Source organism: Oratosquilla oratoria, chromosome 21, assembly GCF_046742065.1.
Source record: "Oratosquilla oratoria isolate Oo_2021 chromosome 21, ASM4674206v1, whole genome shotgun sequence".
Lineage (NCBI taxonomy): Eukaryota > Metazoa > Arthropoda > Malacostraca > Stomatopoda > Squillidae > Oratosquilla > Oratosquilla oratoria.
Genome location: NC_134797.1, coordinates 24,258,773 through 24,274,171, shown reverse-complemented (window position 1 = coordinate 24,274,171; position 15,399 = coordinate 24,258,773). Strand labels below are relative to the sequence as shown.

Sequence of the window (15,399 nt, the reverse complement as noted above, 5' to 3'; positions counted from 1 at the left end):
ATCTAGTGTCAGGAGTTGCCGAAGATGAAGGTCCACGCAAGAGACGATCTTTGACAGTGCTTGCTAATCTGCAAAAGAGCTTACTTAATTCTACCGCTACTGAAGATGGAACGACAACGGAAGTGATTGGACAGGTCAGCGAGATCGAGGAAGCTCTCGTGAATCTAAAGAAAAACATATCCCGTAAACTGGAACAGTTGATGCCTGATGGTTTAGAGTACATTAGCAAAGAAGACTGTGAAATCTTCGTTGACGTGTCTACACTTGAAGATTTGCAAGAAGATATTGTTCGCCTCAGTGCTTCGGCGCGTCCAGAATGTGAAAGATCTAGTTTCGCTAAGGTTGTGGCTGACGGCGCAGAAGTCGGCAAAATGCTGTGTTCTATAGTGTCACAAATGATGGGAGAAATCTACATTATAGACCAGATACTTGCAGAAGCTGCTCCTCAGTCACACAGCATAAGTCGGCGTGAAATACTAAACGTTACAATGGAAGAGCTTCAAGAGACTGCTATTGTACAGTTACAGGAGCCAACACTTCGCCCAAGATCCTCGATCATGATGCGGGCACGACGATCCTTGGGGTCGAAACGACAAACGTTAAAGAACAGGAAACGACACAGAGAGAGTTCACCCCAACAGGAAACTACTGATGAGCAGCGTATACCATTGATGGATGTCAGACCACGGAGTGCTTCATCTGACCACTTAGGCGACCAACAAGTGGAACCAGTATCCTCAATTGAACAAGACTCGTCTTCCACATCGTCTGCACAGCCTGATAGGGAACAAATAATTGCCCTTGCTATGAAGATTAAAAAATCTAAGGCTTTGACAACCATCTGGGAAATAGACTGCAACGGTAGAGAAAGAGGAAAGAGAGAAGCTACCATGGTTCAGATAATGAATTATCTGAATCGCACACTCCCGAAATTGATCAAATACGCAGACATGATCATCGAAGATGCTTCGCGTGTCGTTGATAATTTCTCTTGGTATTACATTCAGAGGCTGGCGGAGCATGCAAAGACCATCAACATCATTATTGCTCAGACTTCGTTTACTTTCATAGACCAAATCGATGATCTGAAGGAGCTTTGTCGTCGGGTGCCCAAAACTGTTGAGTCGTTGCAGGAATATCAGAACCTGCTTCAGGCCCAACTCCTTTACTCCGGTGCTTTGCTGTACCGAAGACTTCCTCGTCCTGTTGCTGGTGGTTCGACAGTGTCTGAGAAAATCTCCGGTGTGAACATAACTGCCCTCTGGGGTCATCTGGTAGCGAGCATTCCGGACGGGGACAACGTTTCGGCATTTATTCGTGAGTGTAATTTATTTGATTTTTTTTTTTTTATATACTGTTTGAAACTTTAGTGCATTTTCCAAAATGGTACGTGTTGACTGGATCGTTGGAAGTATGAAAGTCCTAATAACAGATTTTGTAACTTCACATTTACTGTTTATTTTCAACATCTCCACCCTTAATTACAAAGACAATCTTAACGGGTTTGTAGTAAGCAACAGTTGAATTTGTTCACCTGATGTATGGACACATCTTAAACGGATAATTCAACAGTGGTATTAGTCTTGGATATTCGGGATCAGGGGACTATTAAATTAGCTTAGCGGTTGTTGCAGATAACATCGTGTTGTGTGGTCAGTACACGCCCATATTTTGTCCACAGGCATCAGCTAGCCAACTACTGGCGTCAGTCGTTCAACCCCCACCCCCCTCGATGGCATTTTACTTCCCTCCCTTTTCCTTCATGAGTCCTTACTAGTGTGTAATCTCTTCTTTCGGTCCTCAGTGACGAACGGTATCAACTTGGCGAACGTGTACTGCCTGGATGAACTGAGGGTGGACGGAACACTAAACAATGTCAACGTAAACGATATCAGAGAGAACGCCCTTCGTCTGAACGAAACGTTCATCTATCCCGAACTGATCTTCGAGATACCAGTCGTGGTAAGTGAATAGAAACTAGGGTACCAGCAACGGGTACCTGATTGTGATGGTCCTACAAGATGGACAAAGTAGCTGCCCATTTTCAAAAACTGTAAACCCTCGTGCCTCCATCAGAAGATCCAGCCCTAAGGTGTTGGCATCAGATCTGCTTAAACCCAGGGTCTTTGAGCTTAAAATGCATTTTTACATTTCCACACGTGCAGAGCTGACAACAGATGACTACTACTTTCAGTTGGTGACGTAGAAACTGCCCCGTACCAACACAACAGACACGTGTCCAAAGATCCTTCCCCGAGATCTGTGGGAAGGTCTGAAGACCATTGTCGGTCGCTGTGGAGCTTAGTTTCCCCACTAAGTGAACCGTGTGACAAGTTATTACTTGGCATAATGCACTATTTACTATGGTTACCTTTATATCTTACGCTACACAAATATTCACCAAGTAATGTTTTTCTTGTAGGTGGAGGGTAACCTTCAGATCCATTCCATCGACGGGAAGAAGGTGGAGTTCTGTGGTTTGGAGAGTAACGTCACCTTTGGTATGGATGTGGAAGCTACGGTAAGTAGATTCGCAGCAAAACTCCCAAGGGAGATGGATAGCGTTCTCATGGAAGCCGCAAACGGTTGCCATTTCTACGTGTCGGTGTACAAATGTTCGTACATTATGAATTTTACAAAGACGTCGATCTTGGAGTGGTCGACGCATACGCCTCTGTTCCATTGAGAGGTTTTGATGGTCACATTATATAGATAGCTATGTCTAACTTTCACACTTGGTATTGCAACATTTATGCGTAGTGTCAGAACTTTTGTCAAAGACGCGCCTTAGTTTACCACGTACAGAGTTTGCATTATTAAGCCTATTTTTGACTTCCCGTCTTAAACTGTATATACATATTCCTATATACTTTAGATACACTTCATAACTTAAGTCGGAGATCTTTCCATCAGATCTTTAATGTTACCATAAGAAAAAAATGTTTACTTATTTGTACTTGCCATGAGGACACCTATTGTTAACGGAGATGTGCGGGAGCGTTTGGTAGTAAAGAAAAAAAAATGGTTGACACCAGACTATTCCATCCAGATGTAGTATCGCATCAAAATGGCCTTACAAGAAAGATATGAAGTGACATCTATTAAAATGGTTGAAGGTTGAACTTCTTCAGTTATCATAAAGTTTAGAGTTGAACTTTGGTTACTGTGAAGTGGTTAGAAGAGTTCCCCCAACTTATAGCAAAGTGGTTAGTCATTTAGCGTTTTCCATGGCATTATGTATCTACTTTTTCAGAATTTGGAGCTCCTAAGCGACGCCACAGTGGAGAAGACTGTAAACGGCATCGATCTTGACTTGGAGATGGAGAGGGTAGCCATTCTTCAGCCGGGCTCCAGCAGGACCTCCAACAACTTCACTCGTTCGGTTACCTTCGAGTATCTGGATGCAGAGGAGTAAGTGATTACATGCTAGCAGGGATAATGAAGCAAATTAAATCCCGATGTTCAATACTAGTCTCACTCAATTGCACGTTTATTAATTCGGCATTGTTAAAAGTAGGTCCCGAGTATTCTCTCCCCTCGCTCAAGGACCCTTAATAGATTTTTATGAAATTGTCTTGTACCACATCTAAGCACTTTTAAGCTTCCTGATCAAGATTAACCCCGTCCCTTGTATATGTAGTTTTTGCCGTAACAATATCCCAGTTGTCAAAAGTCCCATCGATTGACCTTGCAACTACTTGCTAAACTACAATCCATTGCAATAACCCTGGAATGCCACATGCCACCAACTTTACGCCTCGGAAGGGTTCCACACATACAATAGGAACCCCACACATTTCCTTAATCTTGTCTAACGCTCCCCGAAAGTGCGCAAACAATCCCTCGCTGCCTAACTTTCATGCCTCGTTTCCCCCTGCGCTCAGGCAGATAATGGGCTTGGCCCTCTCGCCAACCATGCATGCTTCGATCCTGTCGCTAACATCGCCTATCACCCCCCTCCCCCGGGGGAAATGCATCTGCCTTATGTTTTCTACGTTTGTCTTAAAAGGCCCTACTTAAATACCTTGCCTGGCTATCTTCTATAACCAAATTTTTACCTGCGAGCAACTTTAGATACTGCCCTCTTCTCCTCTTGCACCTCGATCGTCTCGTTTTGCAGTTCTGCGAAAGCTTGGAATGAGATCTCGCACTCGGGTGGGCTTAGTGAGGGTTTTCTTCCACTTCCCCGTGTTTTTCTAGTCTGTTTTCCACTCGCTAATGTCTGGTTTCAAACAACGTTTATCATCCATGCTTTGGGCCTTGGAGCAAAGAACTTTTTTCTCCTCTCCAAGGCTCACAACAGCCTCTTCAAAGGCTATAGTTCTACGTAGATACTTTGGTACTGTTCACTGTAATACAACCACTCGCCATCTGTTTAGAACAGCTATCTCGGCTATTCCAGTGTGCCCTGACCTGATCTGCTTGACGACTTGAATAGGTGATATTCAGAGGCTTTCGACTTAAATGTCCTAAGTGTGAAGTAACGTAAATAAAATGTGAAATATTAGGATGCTTGACTATGTTTAAGGTTTCTCAAACCGTCAAGTCACTACAAATACTATATTTTTTATATCTTGTTTCATCTTATTACTCCTGAAGTTCCTTTTGCTGGGGCAGTGGTGTGTTCAAAAGCGATTACCTCGTCCGCAGGCATACTTAGAGGGTTTGTTCTTTACATGGCATAGTTGTATAAGATTTTGGTACAATTATTTCAAAGTTGTATTGTTTGTGTGCACGAAGGAACCAATGACGGGTACCTGCATGTGGTCCTACAAGACGGGCAGCGAAGCTACCCATTTTCAAAAGTAATCAATTCCATCACCTCCACCTGAGGGGCTGACACTGGGTCCCATGAGTGGCCTAGATGTCTATAAACTTTAACTGCATTTCTTGAACCTTTTCAGATCTGATAGCCGGAGACTGCTCTCCTCCACCCACCACTTTTGTCCGTTGAGACACCGTCCTATACTGATAAAACAGAAAAGTCTAAAATTTCTAACCATAGAGATCTGTGCTGTGGGTTTTCCACTTGGTGAGGCTCGAGGTAACAAACGTGTACAAGCTGCAGGCCCCGGCTGCACCTAAGTCAAATTTTAGTCTACAGGTTTTAGATTAGTTGGGCACACACAAGAGCGGCAATCATAAGAGAAACTCGCTTTATATCAGAAATAATGGGAAACCTGATCTAGTTTATAGGTGTGGAATCCATTAACGTAAGGTTTGCTTCTTGGATGGTGTATTCCGAGCACTAGCCTAATTCTCCTGACAGACTAGACGTTATTGCATTGTAGTAAATTCTTCCTTGCCTCTCGAACTGATGACACCTCTCCAATTGTTTATACATTTTCAGAGTGATTAGCTCTTCTACTACGCTTGGTGGGAAGGACCTTGACGAAGTAGTGTTGGTCAACAAGAATGCAACTGTCGAAGGTGAGTTCCACGTCTAGACGTTGAATGAAATGGACGAATGATATGACGATCCCTTGTTTTATGCATGTCTAAGTTAGTCTTTCAAAGTGTGGAATCTCATTAATCTGTCATTTACTTGTTTTCTTTTCGTAATATCAAACTGTCACAGAATTGGTCAGCACTACCAGACATGTCGAGATTTCTTTAACTTTGCATTGTGCACCCTCGTTCAAAACCATACTTGTGCTGTTTATGTACCTATTTTCTTTGCCACGCGACTCGCCAACTGATTCGTTCGGTCAACCTACCAAAAATCCCGCTAAGTTTCTTCTCGATGACCTCTTGTTTTCAGGACCGGTGTTAGTTTCCAATCTGACCTGCCTGGACTCCCTCTCTGTCGGCACGATGGAAGCTACCCTCGTCGATGGTGCAAACCCGTCAGAAGTTCTGGGAGATTCGCTCTTGGCGTATTCGGGTAGGACTACACCCCCACTCGACCCCCCTTTCTTTTCTAACCCCCCCCCCCCGTTCTATCAAGATTTGTTTCGTACGATCTGCATATACAGGTATCACCCCTCCCTTGATATCGCCTTCGAGTTAAGAAGCGCTATTCTACAGGGTGTCCATAAAGTCTGGACACGTAGGTAAAAAATAGGTAAAAACTTCAACACTTTATTTTTAATCTTTGTTTTTATTCAAATAACGTCTTCAATATGTTTTCAATCATTTGCAATGCAAATATTAATGCGTTTTACAAACTTCTTATGAACTTGATGCAATAAAATTTCGTTACCCTCAATTTTGGCACATTCGTCCCTAATTCGCTGAGCAAAGTGCATTGTCTGTAATTTTTACTGAGTACACTCCTTTAGCATACCCCAGAAAAAGAAATTAGAAAAATTATATTAATATCGCTATAAATAAGATATCCAATTATTGTGTTCAGACTTTATGGACATCCTGTACACCATTGTTCCCCCCGCCACCCCAGCATTTCCTTATCCAGTAATCCTTAACTACTCCACTTACAGGAGCATTCAATACCTCTCCCCTTCCCCCAGTTGATCACTTTTGTCTTCTGCAGAGGATCCTCAGACTGTGAAAGGGCCTCTGTGGGTGGATCAACTCAGGGTCAAGAAGAACGTCACTACCATGAATGGGATCCAGCCTATGCAGGGGAATGGAACGCTCGATCTCTGGAGGTGAGTTGGGTCTTTGGGGGCCGGGCTGGGTCTTTGGGGGGCCGGGCCGGGTCTTTGGGGGGCCGGGCCGGGTCTTTGGGGGGCCGGGCCGGGTCTTTGGGGGGCCGGGCCGGGTCTTTGGGGGTCGGGCCGGGTCTTTGGGGGCCGGTCACTCGGCAATTCCAAAATGATAGTTAACCCATATCGAGGCGCCAGAAATAACATTATCCCTATATCCCTATATTTTCTATTGTTCAAATTTGGTATTCATGTGCTCATTCTTACATTTGTTTACAAAGTTTAATATGTAGTTGTAGAGTCCTTGGGATTTAATCCCGAAGGTGCTCCGAGTTTTGAACTGGGACTTCCGAAGCAACTTTCACACGTATCCCCCTGACGTCTGCCAAACTCGTTTGGCACTGACGGGTTCTTTGAGATTGAGGCTTGATCCTGTTCGCCACTGAAGGTGCCGGGGGATGACATGGACCTGGATGAAATTAAGTGGTATCAGGTGGGAAAAGGGGGCAAATGTCACGTGATAGGGAAGGTACATGGCTAAGAGTTTGGTATTAATTCTTAAGTATTCTTTTTTGTTTTACTGTATTTTTCTTTTAACTTTTTACTGCTATATATTTTATTACTATATCTTATCATTTTTCTTGTATTTTTTTTTTACTTGTTATTTTTAATTTCGATTTTTTACGTTTACTCCTTATATCAATATATCTATATTTTACATCTTTACTTTATTTTTCAAAACCTTTTTCACATTTTCAGTCTTTATTTGTTGTATATTTTACTTTTTAATTTACTCGTTTCTTCTTCCTTCAGCTTGAAGGAGAGCGTCGTTTACATCGATGGAGAGCTGGCCGAACTGGACTCGCTGACCATCGAAGGCAACGTCACTATTAGGAACATTCAATGCAGCAGTAAGAAGAAATCTAAATAGCTTTTCTTTTTTTCTTTTTTTTCTTTTTCTTCTTTTTTTTTCTTCTCTTTCTTTCCAACGCGGCATTAATGTTCTAGTTGTCCCCGTGTGCTTACTACAGTCCCCTCTCCCACTAGCTAATCTTGAGGCATTTTCCCGTGCTCCCTTATGCACCCCTACTAACCCCTCATTTCCTAAATTTCCCACGTGACGTTCTCCCCCTATTCCTCTGCACCCACACCCTACCTGACCTACATTTAGTTCTCCCCCTATTCCTACAGGTGCTTTTGATGGCGTCTCCTGCCGAGCCTTCAAGGGCGACTGGTTACTGAACATGACCGAGCAAGACCTCTTCGCCTCCTCCGTCGAGGGGCTCGATGTGGAAGACCTGGAAGTCGCCCCGGGGCTCACCGTGGGCTCCATCAATTTCTTGGAGTTCTTTGACCACTGTGTCAAGATCGACGATAACACGACCCTCCCGTCCCCGGTACACTTCGGTAAGAGCACCATCTTCGACTTCGGTAGGAGGGGGAAATATTTGGGTGTAGGTGGGACTTGTGGTCATTTTGAAATGTGGTTGGGAAGAAGTGGGGGACTTCGAAATGGGGCGTGAATGGTTACAGATGTGGAAGGGAATATAAATCCTCTTCGGGCTTTATCGATTTATTGTAGTGAAGAAATGTTTACAGCATGGGGATGCAATACCTTTCGAAAGAGTTCCCAGGTACTCCCTCTAAGGGAGTACCGCATGTGCGTGAATAGGTATATCATAGGTTTGGGAATTATACAATACTATGTGTTAGTTGCATTGCAATGGGCCTCTTTAATATACATCTTGATATGGTGTATGGTTTGCAATTATAATTGTTTGGTAGGTATAAGAAAGTGGTTAATGATCTGTCTGGCGGCACTATATACTCGTTTCGATAACTTTCAGTTGAGCGGTGGTGTGATGTGTGTTGTATATTTGAGTTGGCTGTTTGCGATTTGGGATTGTGGAGGTCCGCAAGATTGGATATATTGCACGAGGCCAATGTCTGTGGGCAACTTCTTGTATGCATGTAGATCACGTGTCAGGCATGTCATATCGTAATGGTGTATATAGAACTTGAAACGGGGGTGGGGGAGGGACTGACTTTAAAATGTTTTTGCATTTGTTACAAATCTAGCCATTCCTTCGTATCAACACCCACTCCCCCTTTTTTCCGACAGAGAACGTGATGAGCCTGGGCTCCGTAGACGTTGCAGGAACTTTCGATAGCTTAAACCTCGACGAGGTAGCCCTAGAGTATACCCCTGGGGGAAATATTGCCCTCGGAGGGCGGAAGACCTTCGCTAATGACTTCGAGTTCACAGGAAACTTCAGTGTCTTGGGCGAAGTCAACGGTCGCGACATGAGGAAAGTCTGCAGCGGCAAATTAGATAAGCTCGTGATAGATGGTAAGCTGCTTAGCAACACTAACTTTTCCACTTGTCGAGCGATGTAGAGGGAGCCAGTAATTAGTTGTGAATGGAGTTGTTGTAAATGGATAAGCAGACTTCGCCCGAAGGAATTTCTTGTCACCTTTATATATTTGTCGAGTGGGCGAGTGGGACGGAGGTGGGGCATTACCTCTGACTAAAGTAGTGTAGTGGTGGAATGATACTTCATTCACAAGGAGCCAAGACTGGTGTGGGACGAGTACATGATTTCACTCGACCAACCTTCTTATAAGAGTACCTTTTTTTAATACAAATTTTTCTTCAGGTGACGCGTTCTTTAACGACATCAAAGTCAACTACGTGAAGACGAAGAATTTCATCTTCCCGAGCGAGTCGACATCACACTTTTGGATGAGGAACAAGGAGGCTGTTGTTAAGTTCCCAGTGGAGTTTGACGGTTTGGTCGTGAAGAACACCACCGTCACAGGACAGGTGAGCCGGATAATGTGCGTGTGCGTGCGTGCGTGTGTGCGCGAGAGAGGAGGGGGGGGAGGTGGTGCACAGAAGATTAGAATGAAGTCGACGATAATCTTGTGCTAAGATTCCGCCTTTGTGCAGGTATTGTTAAAAGCGAGGAAACCTTTTGTGCTGACACCAATTACCAAATATACATTTACTGGTTTGTTCATTCATTTTTCGTTAATCTATTGTTTTTCTCCAAACTTGTGATCACCTTCGTTTCTGCACGTGAATGTCTGCGTGCCTTTTCCATGTTGGCATGCCTCTATCAGGAATATTCATAGTCGTAGTTACTTGGGTTTTCGATACAATTTCTTAGATTTCGCTGATTGGGGCCAATCTGAAACACGGCAACAATGATCAACTGTCCTCGGGCCCTCCAATTGGCCTCTTTGGAAAGGAACATTGGACCATTTGGAGCATTTTCTTTATGGGTCTTTGTTACTGGCAAATTGGAGCAAAAGGGGAGCTGTAGCAGATTGTCAAATTTTGTATAAAATGTTTGGGGGTAGGTGGGTAGTCGATGTTGATGGATCTTGAGCTTGGGGTTGGCACTTACTGATAGATTTTCAAGATGGGGCGACAGGGAAGAGATCGTAGTAGCTCGTCCCTACCAACTACATGAGAAACTTAGAGTAACGCCCCTCCCCATAGTCTCGCAAAAAAAAAAAAAATTAATTCTAATTTTCAATACTATTAATAATTCTTTTATTTAAATTTCTTTAAACGTCACTTACATATGATATATATAAGTACTTTAAACCTTTTATATCAAGATTAAACATTTGTTCAATTTTCAATATTTCATACTTTAATGGCTTGATACTTTACCTCCCCCTTTACATAAAGTTCAACTCTGAGGACTTGGAGAATCTACACAACACCGTGATCTACCGCAGTTGCCCCGACGACCAGGTGCCTCGCGTGGTCACCGCCAACTGGACCGTACAGAACCTTCAGGCATCTGAATTGGTCACGAGCGATCTCCAGGTAAGAAGTATCGCAGAATGGAAGGGACAAGTCTCCCGTGGTGACGAGGGGCAGTTTGTTCAATTCTGGGTAATGTTAAGATTTGTTCAGTGTGGCACATTTTTGGCGTGGTGGGTGGAAGTGTATGCGTGCCCAAATGTTAACTTGCAAAAGAGTCGGTAATTTGTATTGCAATATAGTTTCATATTGCAGTGTATGAAAAACGGTATAGCTATTCTCGGGAGTAATGTTAAACTGGTCAATCGATCAATCGGTTGCCCCTGGTGTCTCGAAGACCCGCGGCCCCCTAGCAACGGAGACAATAACCTCCGGGAGGTTCCGCAAGTCACTCGACGAAGCTGTTTCGTTGACTAGGGATTATGCAAGACTCCTCTACTAGGTATTATCCCATATGGGATGACAAAATTGGGAAAGGATGCGTACATATGGTAATCCAACTTTATTTCGAGGCTTTCCACGAACTCTTTCCTCTTCGTCAGGTGGACACTGTCAACGGCTTCAGAGTCGACGTCGATGACGTCATGGTGACAGGCAGAGATCAGGTCATCACAGGGAACCACGAGTACGAGCAGCTGGAGGTATCAGGTGGGTTCGTAGGGCTTCCTCTTCCTCCTGTTCTTCAGTATTGCCCTCCTCTTCCTTCCTACTCCGCGTTCAACGTCGCTTTCCTCTTCCTCAACATAACTTTCTTCTTCCTCTTCCTCAACATAACTTTCTTCTTCCTCTTCCTCAACATAACTTTCTTCTTCCTCTTCCTCAACATAACTTTCTTCTTCCTCAACATACCTTTCTTCTTCCTCAACATAACTTTCTTCTTCCTCAACATAACTTTCTTCCTCAACATCACTTTCTTCTTCCTCAACATCACTTTCTTCTTCCTCAACATCACTTTCTTCTTCCTCAACATCACTTTCTTCTTCCTCAACATCACTTTCTTCTTCAACAACATCACTATCTTCTTCCTCAACATAACTTTCTTCTTCCTCTTCCTCAACATAACTTTCTTCTTCCTCTTCCTCAACATAACTTTCTTCTTCCTCAACATAACTTTCTTCTTCCTCAACATCACTTTCTTCTTCCTCTTCCTCAGCATCACTTTCTTCTTCCTCATCAACATCACGGGGTTTCTTGTCCAATCCAGTGAACACCTCGGTAACCCCCCCCCCCCCAGTACTTCCCCAGGTCCTGCCCTGTCATGTTTGCTCAGGTCCTGGGCCTTATCTATGCTCAATCCCGGTGTTTGTCAATGTCCGGTACTGGGACCAGGTCCGGTACTGATGATCCTCAAAGCCTGGTCCTATGTCCAGTACCGGGAATGGGTTAAATCCCAGCACCTTCTGTTCATCGCTCTTAGATCCATCGTTTTTTCTCCCCCACAGGATCTGTGACGTCAGATCGAGTCCAAGAACTAGACGGGACCTTCGTCGACTTTGATGCCATGTGTGTCGACGGCCGCAGCTGTGACGTCACCGCTCCCAAGGCTTTCGGCACGCTGGTGGTCGACAATCTTTTCGGCGGGTGAGAGGGAGAGGGGTGGTCTGTCGTGGATGGTGGTGGTGGGGAGGGTTGGGGTGGTGGTGGCGTTTGTTCTAATGATTGAGAGCTTTGGCTATCTACGCTTGGGTTGTTCTGTGAATTAGATTTTGCTAGAAGGTACTAGATGGCCTCTGAAACTTCGCGTTCTCTCGTGCAGCACTGTCAATGGGATAGAGTTCTCGGAGTTCGCTCAGGCCGTCGTCAGGAGGAGCTCGGGCGGGACTGTGCAAGGAACGACTTACTTCAACGAGTCTCTTACGGCTCCAAGCCTTTCGTAAGTAGACTCTACGGTTCTGTTCCCGCTTCGGGTCTGTCTTAAGTGGGAATTAATGTCGAGGACAATAATCGTACCCACAATTCCACTCCTGTAGAAAAATTACTAAGCTGTTGCCGGTTACCTGAAGGCCGTAGGTCTTTTGCAAGAGACCAGGGGGAACAGGCTGATTTATTTCCCAACTACTGCAGTTGGCCTGTAGTAGTTGGAACAAGGTCCTAAGGCCTGCTATAGGTAAGTGGTCCAAGAGATTAGTAAAGGGCAATTTCAATATAGTTCTCACGTGGTCCATGTATACACGTGCAAGCTCGTTCTTGCATTTACTTTTTTTTTTTTTTTTTTTTTTGTCTAGGAGTCGGTGACACCCCCAACTAAAACGGGGCATAATTTTCTTGTACATTAGTCATGTATAAATTCTATCAAACTCTAATTGTACTTTTATGTAGTCACCACGCAATTTTATTCAGCTGAGGGAGGCAGAGGGGTTGTTCCAAAAATATTAATTTAATGTGGGGGTCTTTACCAAAAGAAATTAATGAATTTAATTGATGAAATGGTAAAAGAAATGGAGCACTTCCATGGCGCTCCCTCCAATAGACCAAGTCTGGCTTAAGCCAGAATGAAATCTGTAGAGTATAACAGGACTTGAAGGATTGAATGTCCCTTTGGTTTCATCGGTTGCTTTAACTAATGTGAATGATTCCATCGTGTTGGAATTTCAAATTTCAAGAGCTGACTTTTTATTCCCAAGAATCTCCTTTTCTGCATACAGCTAAGTTCAAATTAACGTTTCTCGCCCTATTTCAAGATCCTATTTTTTCCTCGCTTGTCTAAGTGCGGAAAAGTTTAGTATATCTCACAACCTCTAATTCCACCCACGCCAACCAACTTGCGTGGTCACAACTCAAGAGGTACTTTTCTTCAGGGTCTTGGGCAGCATTAACGGAGAGGTCATAAAACCTGATATGTACTTCGACAAGGTCTCGGACCAGGTCATCAGAGGTCAGCTAACCATTGGACGGACCCAGGGTAAGTCTAATTTTACTTTCTTATAGGTTCAAGATTTTCATTTTACACGTATTTATGTAGCTCATTTTTCATTTTAATTCGATTTTTTACTATATTCAATTTGGCTTTGATTTTTTTCTCGTTACTTCATGTAACGAGTTACCTATATGTACCAGCCAGTGGTGGTCCAGCAAGATTGCAGACAGATACCTATCTACAAAACCCGTCAGCTTCTCTCCTCCTTGAGGTGCAGCTCAGAGGCTGACTCTCTCCAGATTGGGGTCAGGATCTACCAACTTCCGCTGAATTTCTCCACACCTTTGCAAGCGTAGAGAACCGACAACTGGACCCTTCCCAGTGACAATTGACGAATGCAACCCTCCCACAAGCCGGGACACAAATTTTCCCACAGATACAACGGTCAAGTCATCCTAGAGATCTGTGAAAGGTCCCGAGGATTATTGCTAACTGTTGTGGGGTTACATTTATGTAGTAATAACTACCTCAAATTCCTCATGAAACCCGTAGCGTGACAGTGAATGGCAACTGTCCTCGGGTCGTCACAAAAATCCCTCGAAGTGATCGATTGTTGTACTGTGGGTTTTGTTACTTGCTAGTAGAAGTTGTGGTTGGGATAAGGAAAGGAACAGACCTCGGTTGTAGATTCCTTGTGTGGAGAACTGAGCGACAATTGATAGATCTTTGGCCTGATCAATGTGCTGCACCTCAATTATATTTCTTGTTCAATTTGGATATCTAATATATAAAATGTTTGATTCGGCTTGTACTTTTTTATATTTTGGATTAATGTATGGAACAATCTATGCAACTTGTGCTTTTGGTATTCATCCAGTTAACTTTTTATATTATAGATACTTAATGTATGTAATGATTTGTCCAACATTTTCAAAATCTCCCTGTTTACTTCAGCCTCCGACACGGTTGCCAACTTCCAGGACGTCATGACGGAGGATCTTAAGTATTGTGGCGTCAACCTCAATGACTTGCTCCATCGCACAGTGAGTTATTTCTTCGTGTACAAATCCTCTAGGTATCCTTAAACTCTCGGGAGTTCTTGTGATTTAGTAGGTTCTGGTCTTTGAATATGTTGTGCATGCGGGTTTACCAGTGGTTCTTTGTTCTGTGAGTACGGCATTTCCCCTTGAAGTAGTTCGAGATCAAGTTCAGATTTTTAATTCTTTATTGTACTCTTTTCTTTTTTTCCATGACTTCTTGTGATTTGCTTCTGAGAATATTCAACTTGGTGGTTCTTGATCATTTTTCTTTATCTCGTTCTCTGAAATTGCTGTGAACTAGTCCTCGCTTCTAATGATTTACTTTATAATCTGTAGGGCTCCTCGAGTTGTCTTCCTAATTTCGTGGCCAAAGATTACGCACTGGTGTCTCGTTCACTTAGTTTTAGGATCGAATCCCGCACTTCTCTCCAGTTCCCAGCAGTAACTATTACCTGTCCTAACCGTACTTAAAGCGCATGGGAGATAAAGGTGATGGCTTCGGCCGCAGCCGCAAGACTTCTGCCGCAGGCTACTCAACTTCACTTTCAGTCGAGGATAATGTATACTCAATATATGCATAGGTTCAGTGATCTATAAAAATTGCATAGATTCTAAACATGAATCCTTCATTTTAACCGGAGGAATGGCGACTTGGAGGGGCTTAAAGTCTGTTGTTACCTCGAGTGCAGTTGACTGGAGACCTGAAACGGCCGGCAACGGTCCTTGGACCCTCTTATAGATCTTTGGAAAGATACCTTAGAATATTGTCTGCGTTCTATTAGCGGAATACAATTTTGATGTTACTGCCTGAAAGTAAGAGGGGGGGGGGAGTCGCTGGTTAACTGTCTAAAGATGGAGAGAACACGAAGTTGAGAGATTATTGGTCCATGAAGACGGCAGGCTCCTTAAAGCTGCACCTCTAACTACAAGTGAAGTTGACCGAAGTTGACTGAAGATGGGTGGCAGGGAGGAGACACAATGAGACGTCCTTCTAACAGAACTACTTCGAGGGTGTATCAAAGGTCCCAGGAGATTGTCAGGCAAGCGAATTTTCTATGTTCAGCGCCATATGAAATCGTGGCGGGACAAGGATGGACCTCTTGTTCACATCCTACA

General features: G+C 43.7%; 1 protein-coding gene across 1 annotated transcript in view; it reads left to right on the top strand.

The window, feature by feature from the left end:
- The window catches only part of LOC143037034 (uncharacterized), a 37,380-nt gene that overhangs the window by 14,589 nt on the left and 7,392 nt on the right, over window positions 1–15,399 (top strand). Inside the window, exons 6-22 of the mRNA XM_076205139.1 lie at window positions 1–1,317; window positions 1,805–1,962; window positions 2,423–2,521; window positions 3,254–3,411; window positions 5,351–5,430; window positions 5,762–5,884; window positions 6,494–6,611; window positions 7,422–7,519; window positions 7,800–8,015; window positions 8,731–8,958; window positions 9,266–9,432; window positions 10,309–10,449; window positions 10,929–11,034; window positions 11,829–11,967; window positions 12,143–12,259; window positions 13,185–13,288; window positions 14,198–14,286. Coding sequence (XP_076061254.1) covers window positions 1–1,317; window positions 1,805–1,962; window positions 2,423–2,521; window positions 3,254–3,411; window positions 5,351–5,430; window positions 5,762–5,884; window positions 6,494–6,611; window positions 7,422–7,519; window positions 7,800–8,015; window positions 8,731–8,958; window positions 9,266–9,432; window positions 10,309–10,449; window positions 10,929–11,034; window positions 11,829–11,967; window positions 12,143–12,259; window positions 13,185–13,288; window positions 14,198–14,286 — 3,458 coding nt within the window. The remainder of the gene's footprint in view (window positions 1,318–1,804; window positions 1,963–2,422; window positions 2,522–3,253; window positions 3,412–5,350; window positions 5,431–5,761; window positions 5,885–6,493; window positions 6,612–7,421; window positions 7,520–7,799; window positions 8,016–8,730; window positions 8,959–9,265; window positions 9,433–10,308; window positions 10,450–10,928; window positions 11,035–11,828; window positions 11,968–12,142; window positions 12,260–13,184; window positions 13,289–14,197; window positions 14,287–15,399) is intronic.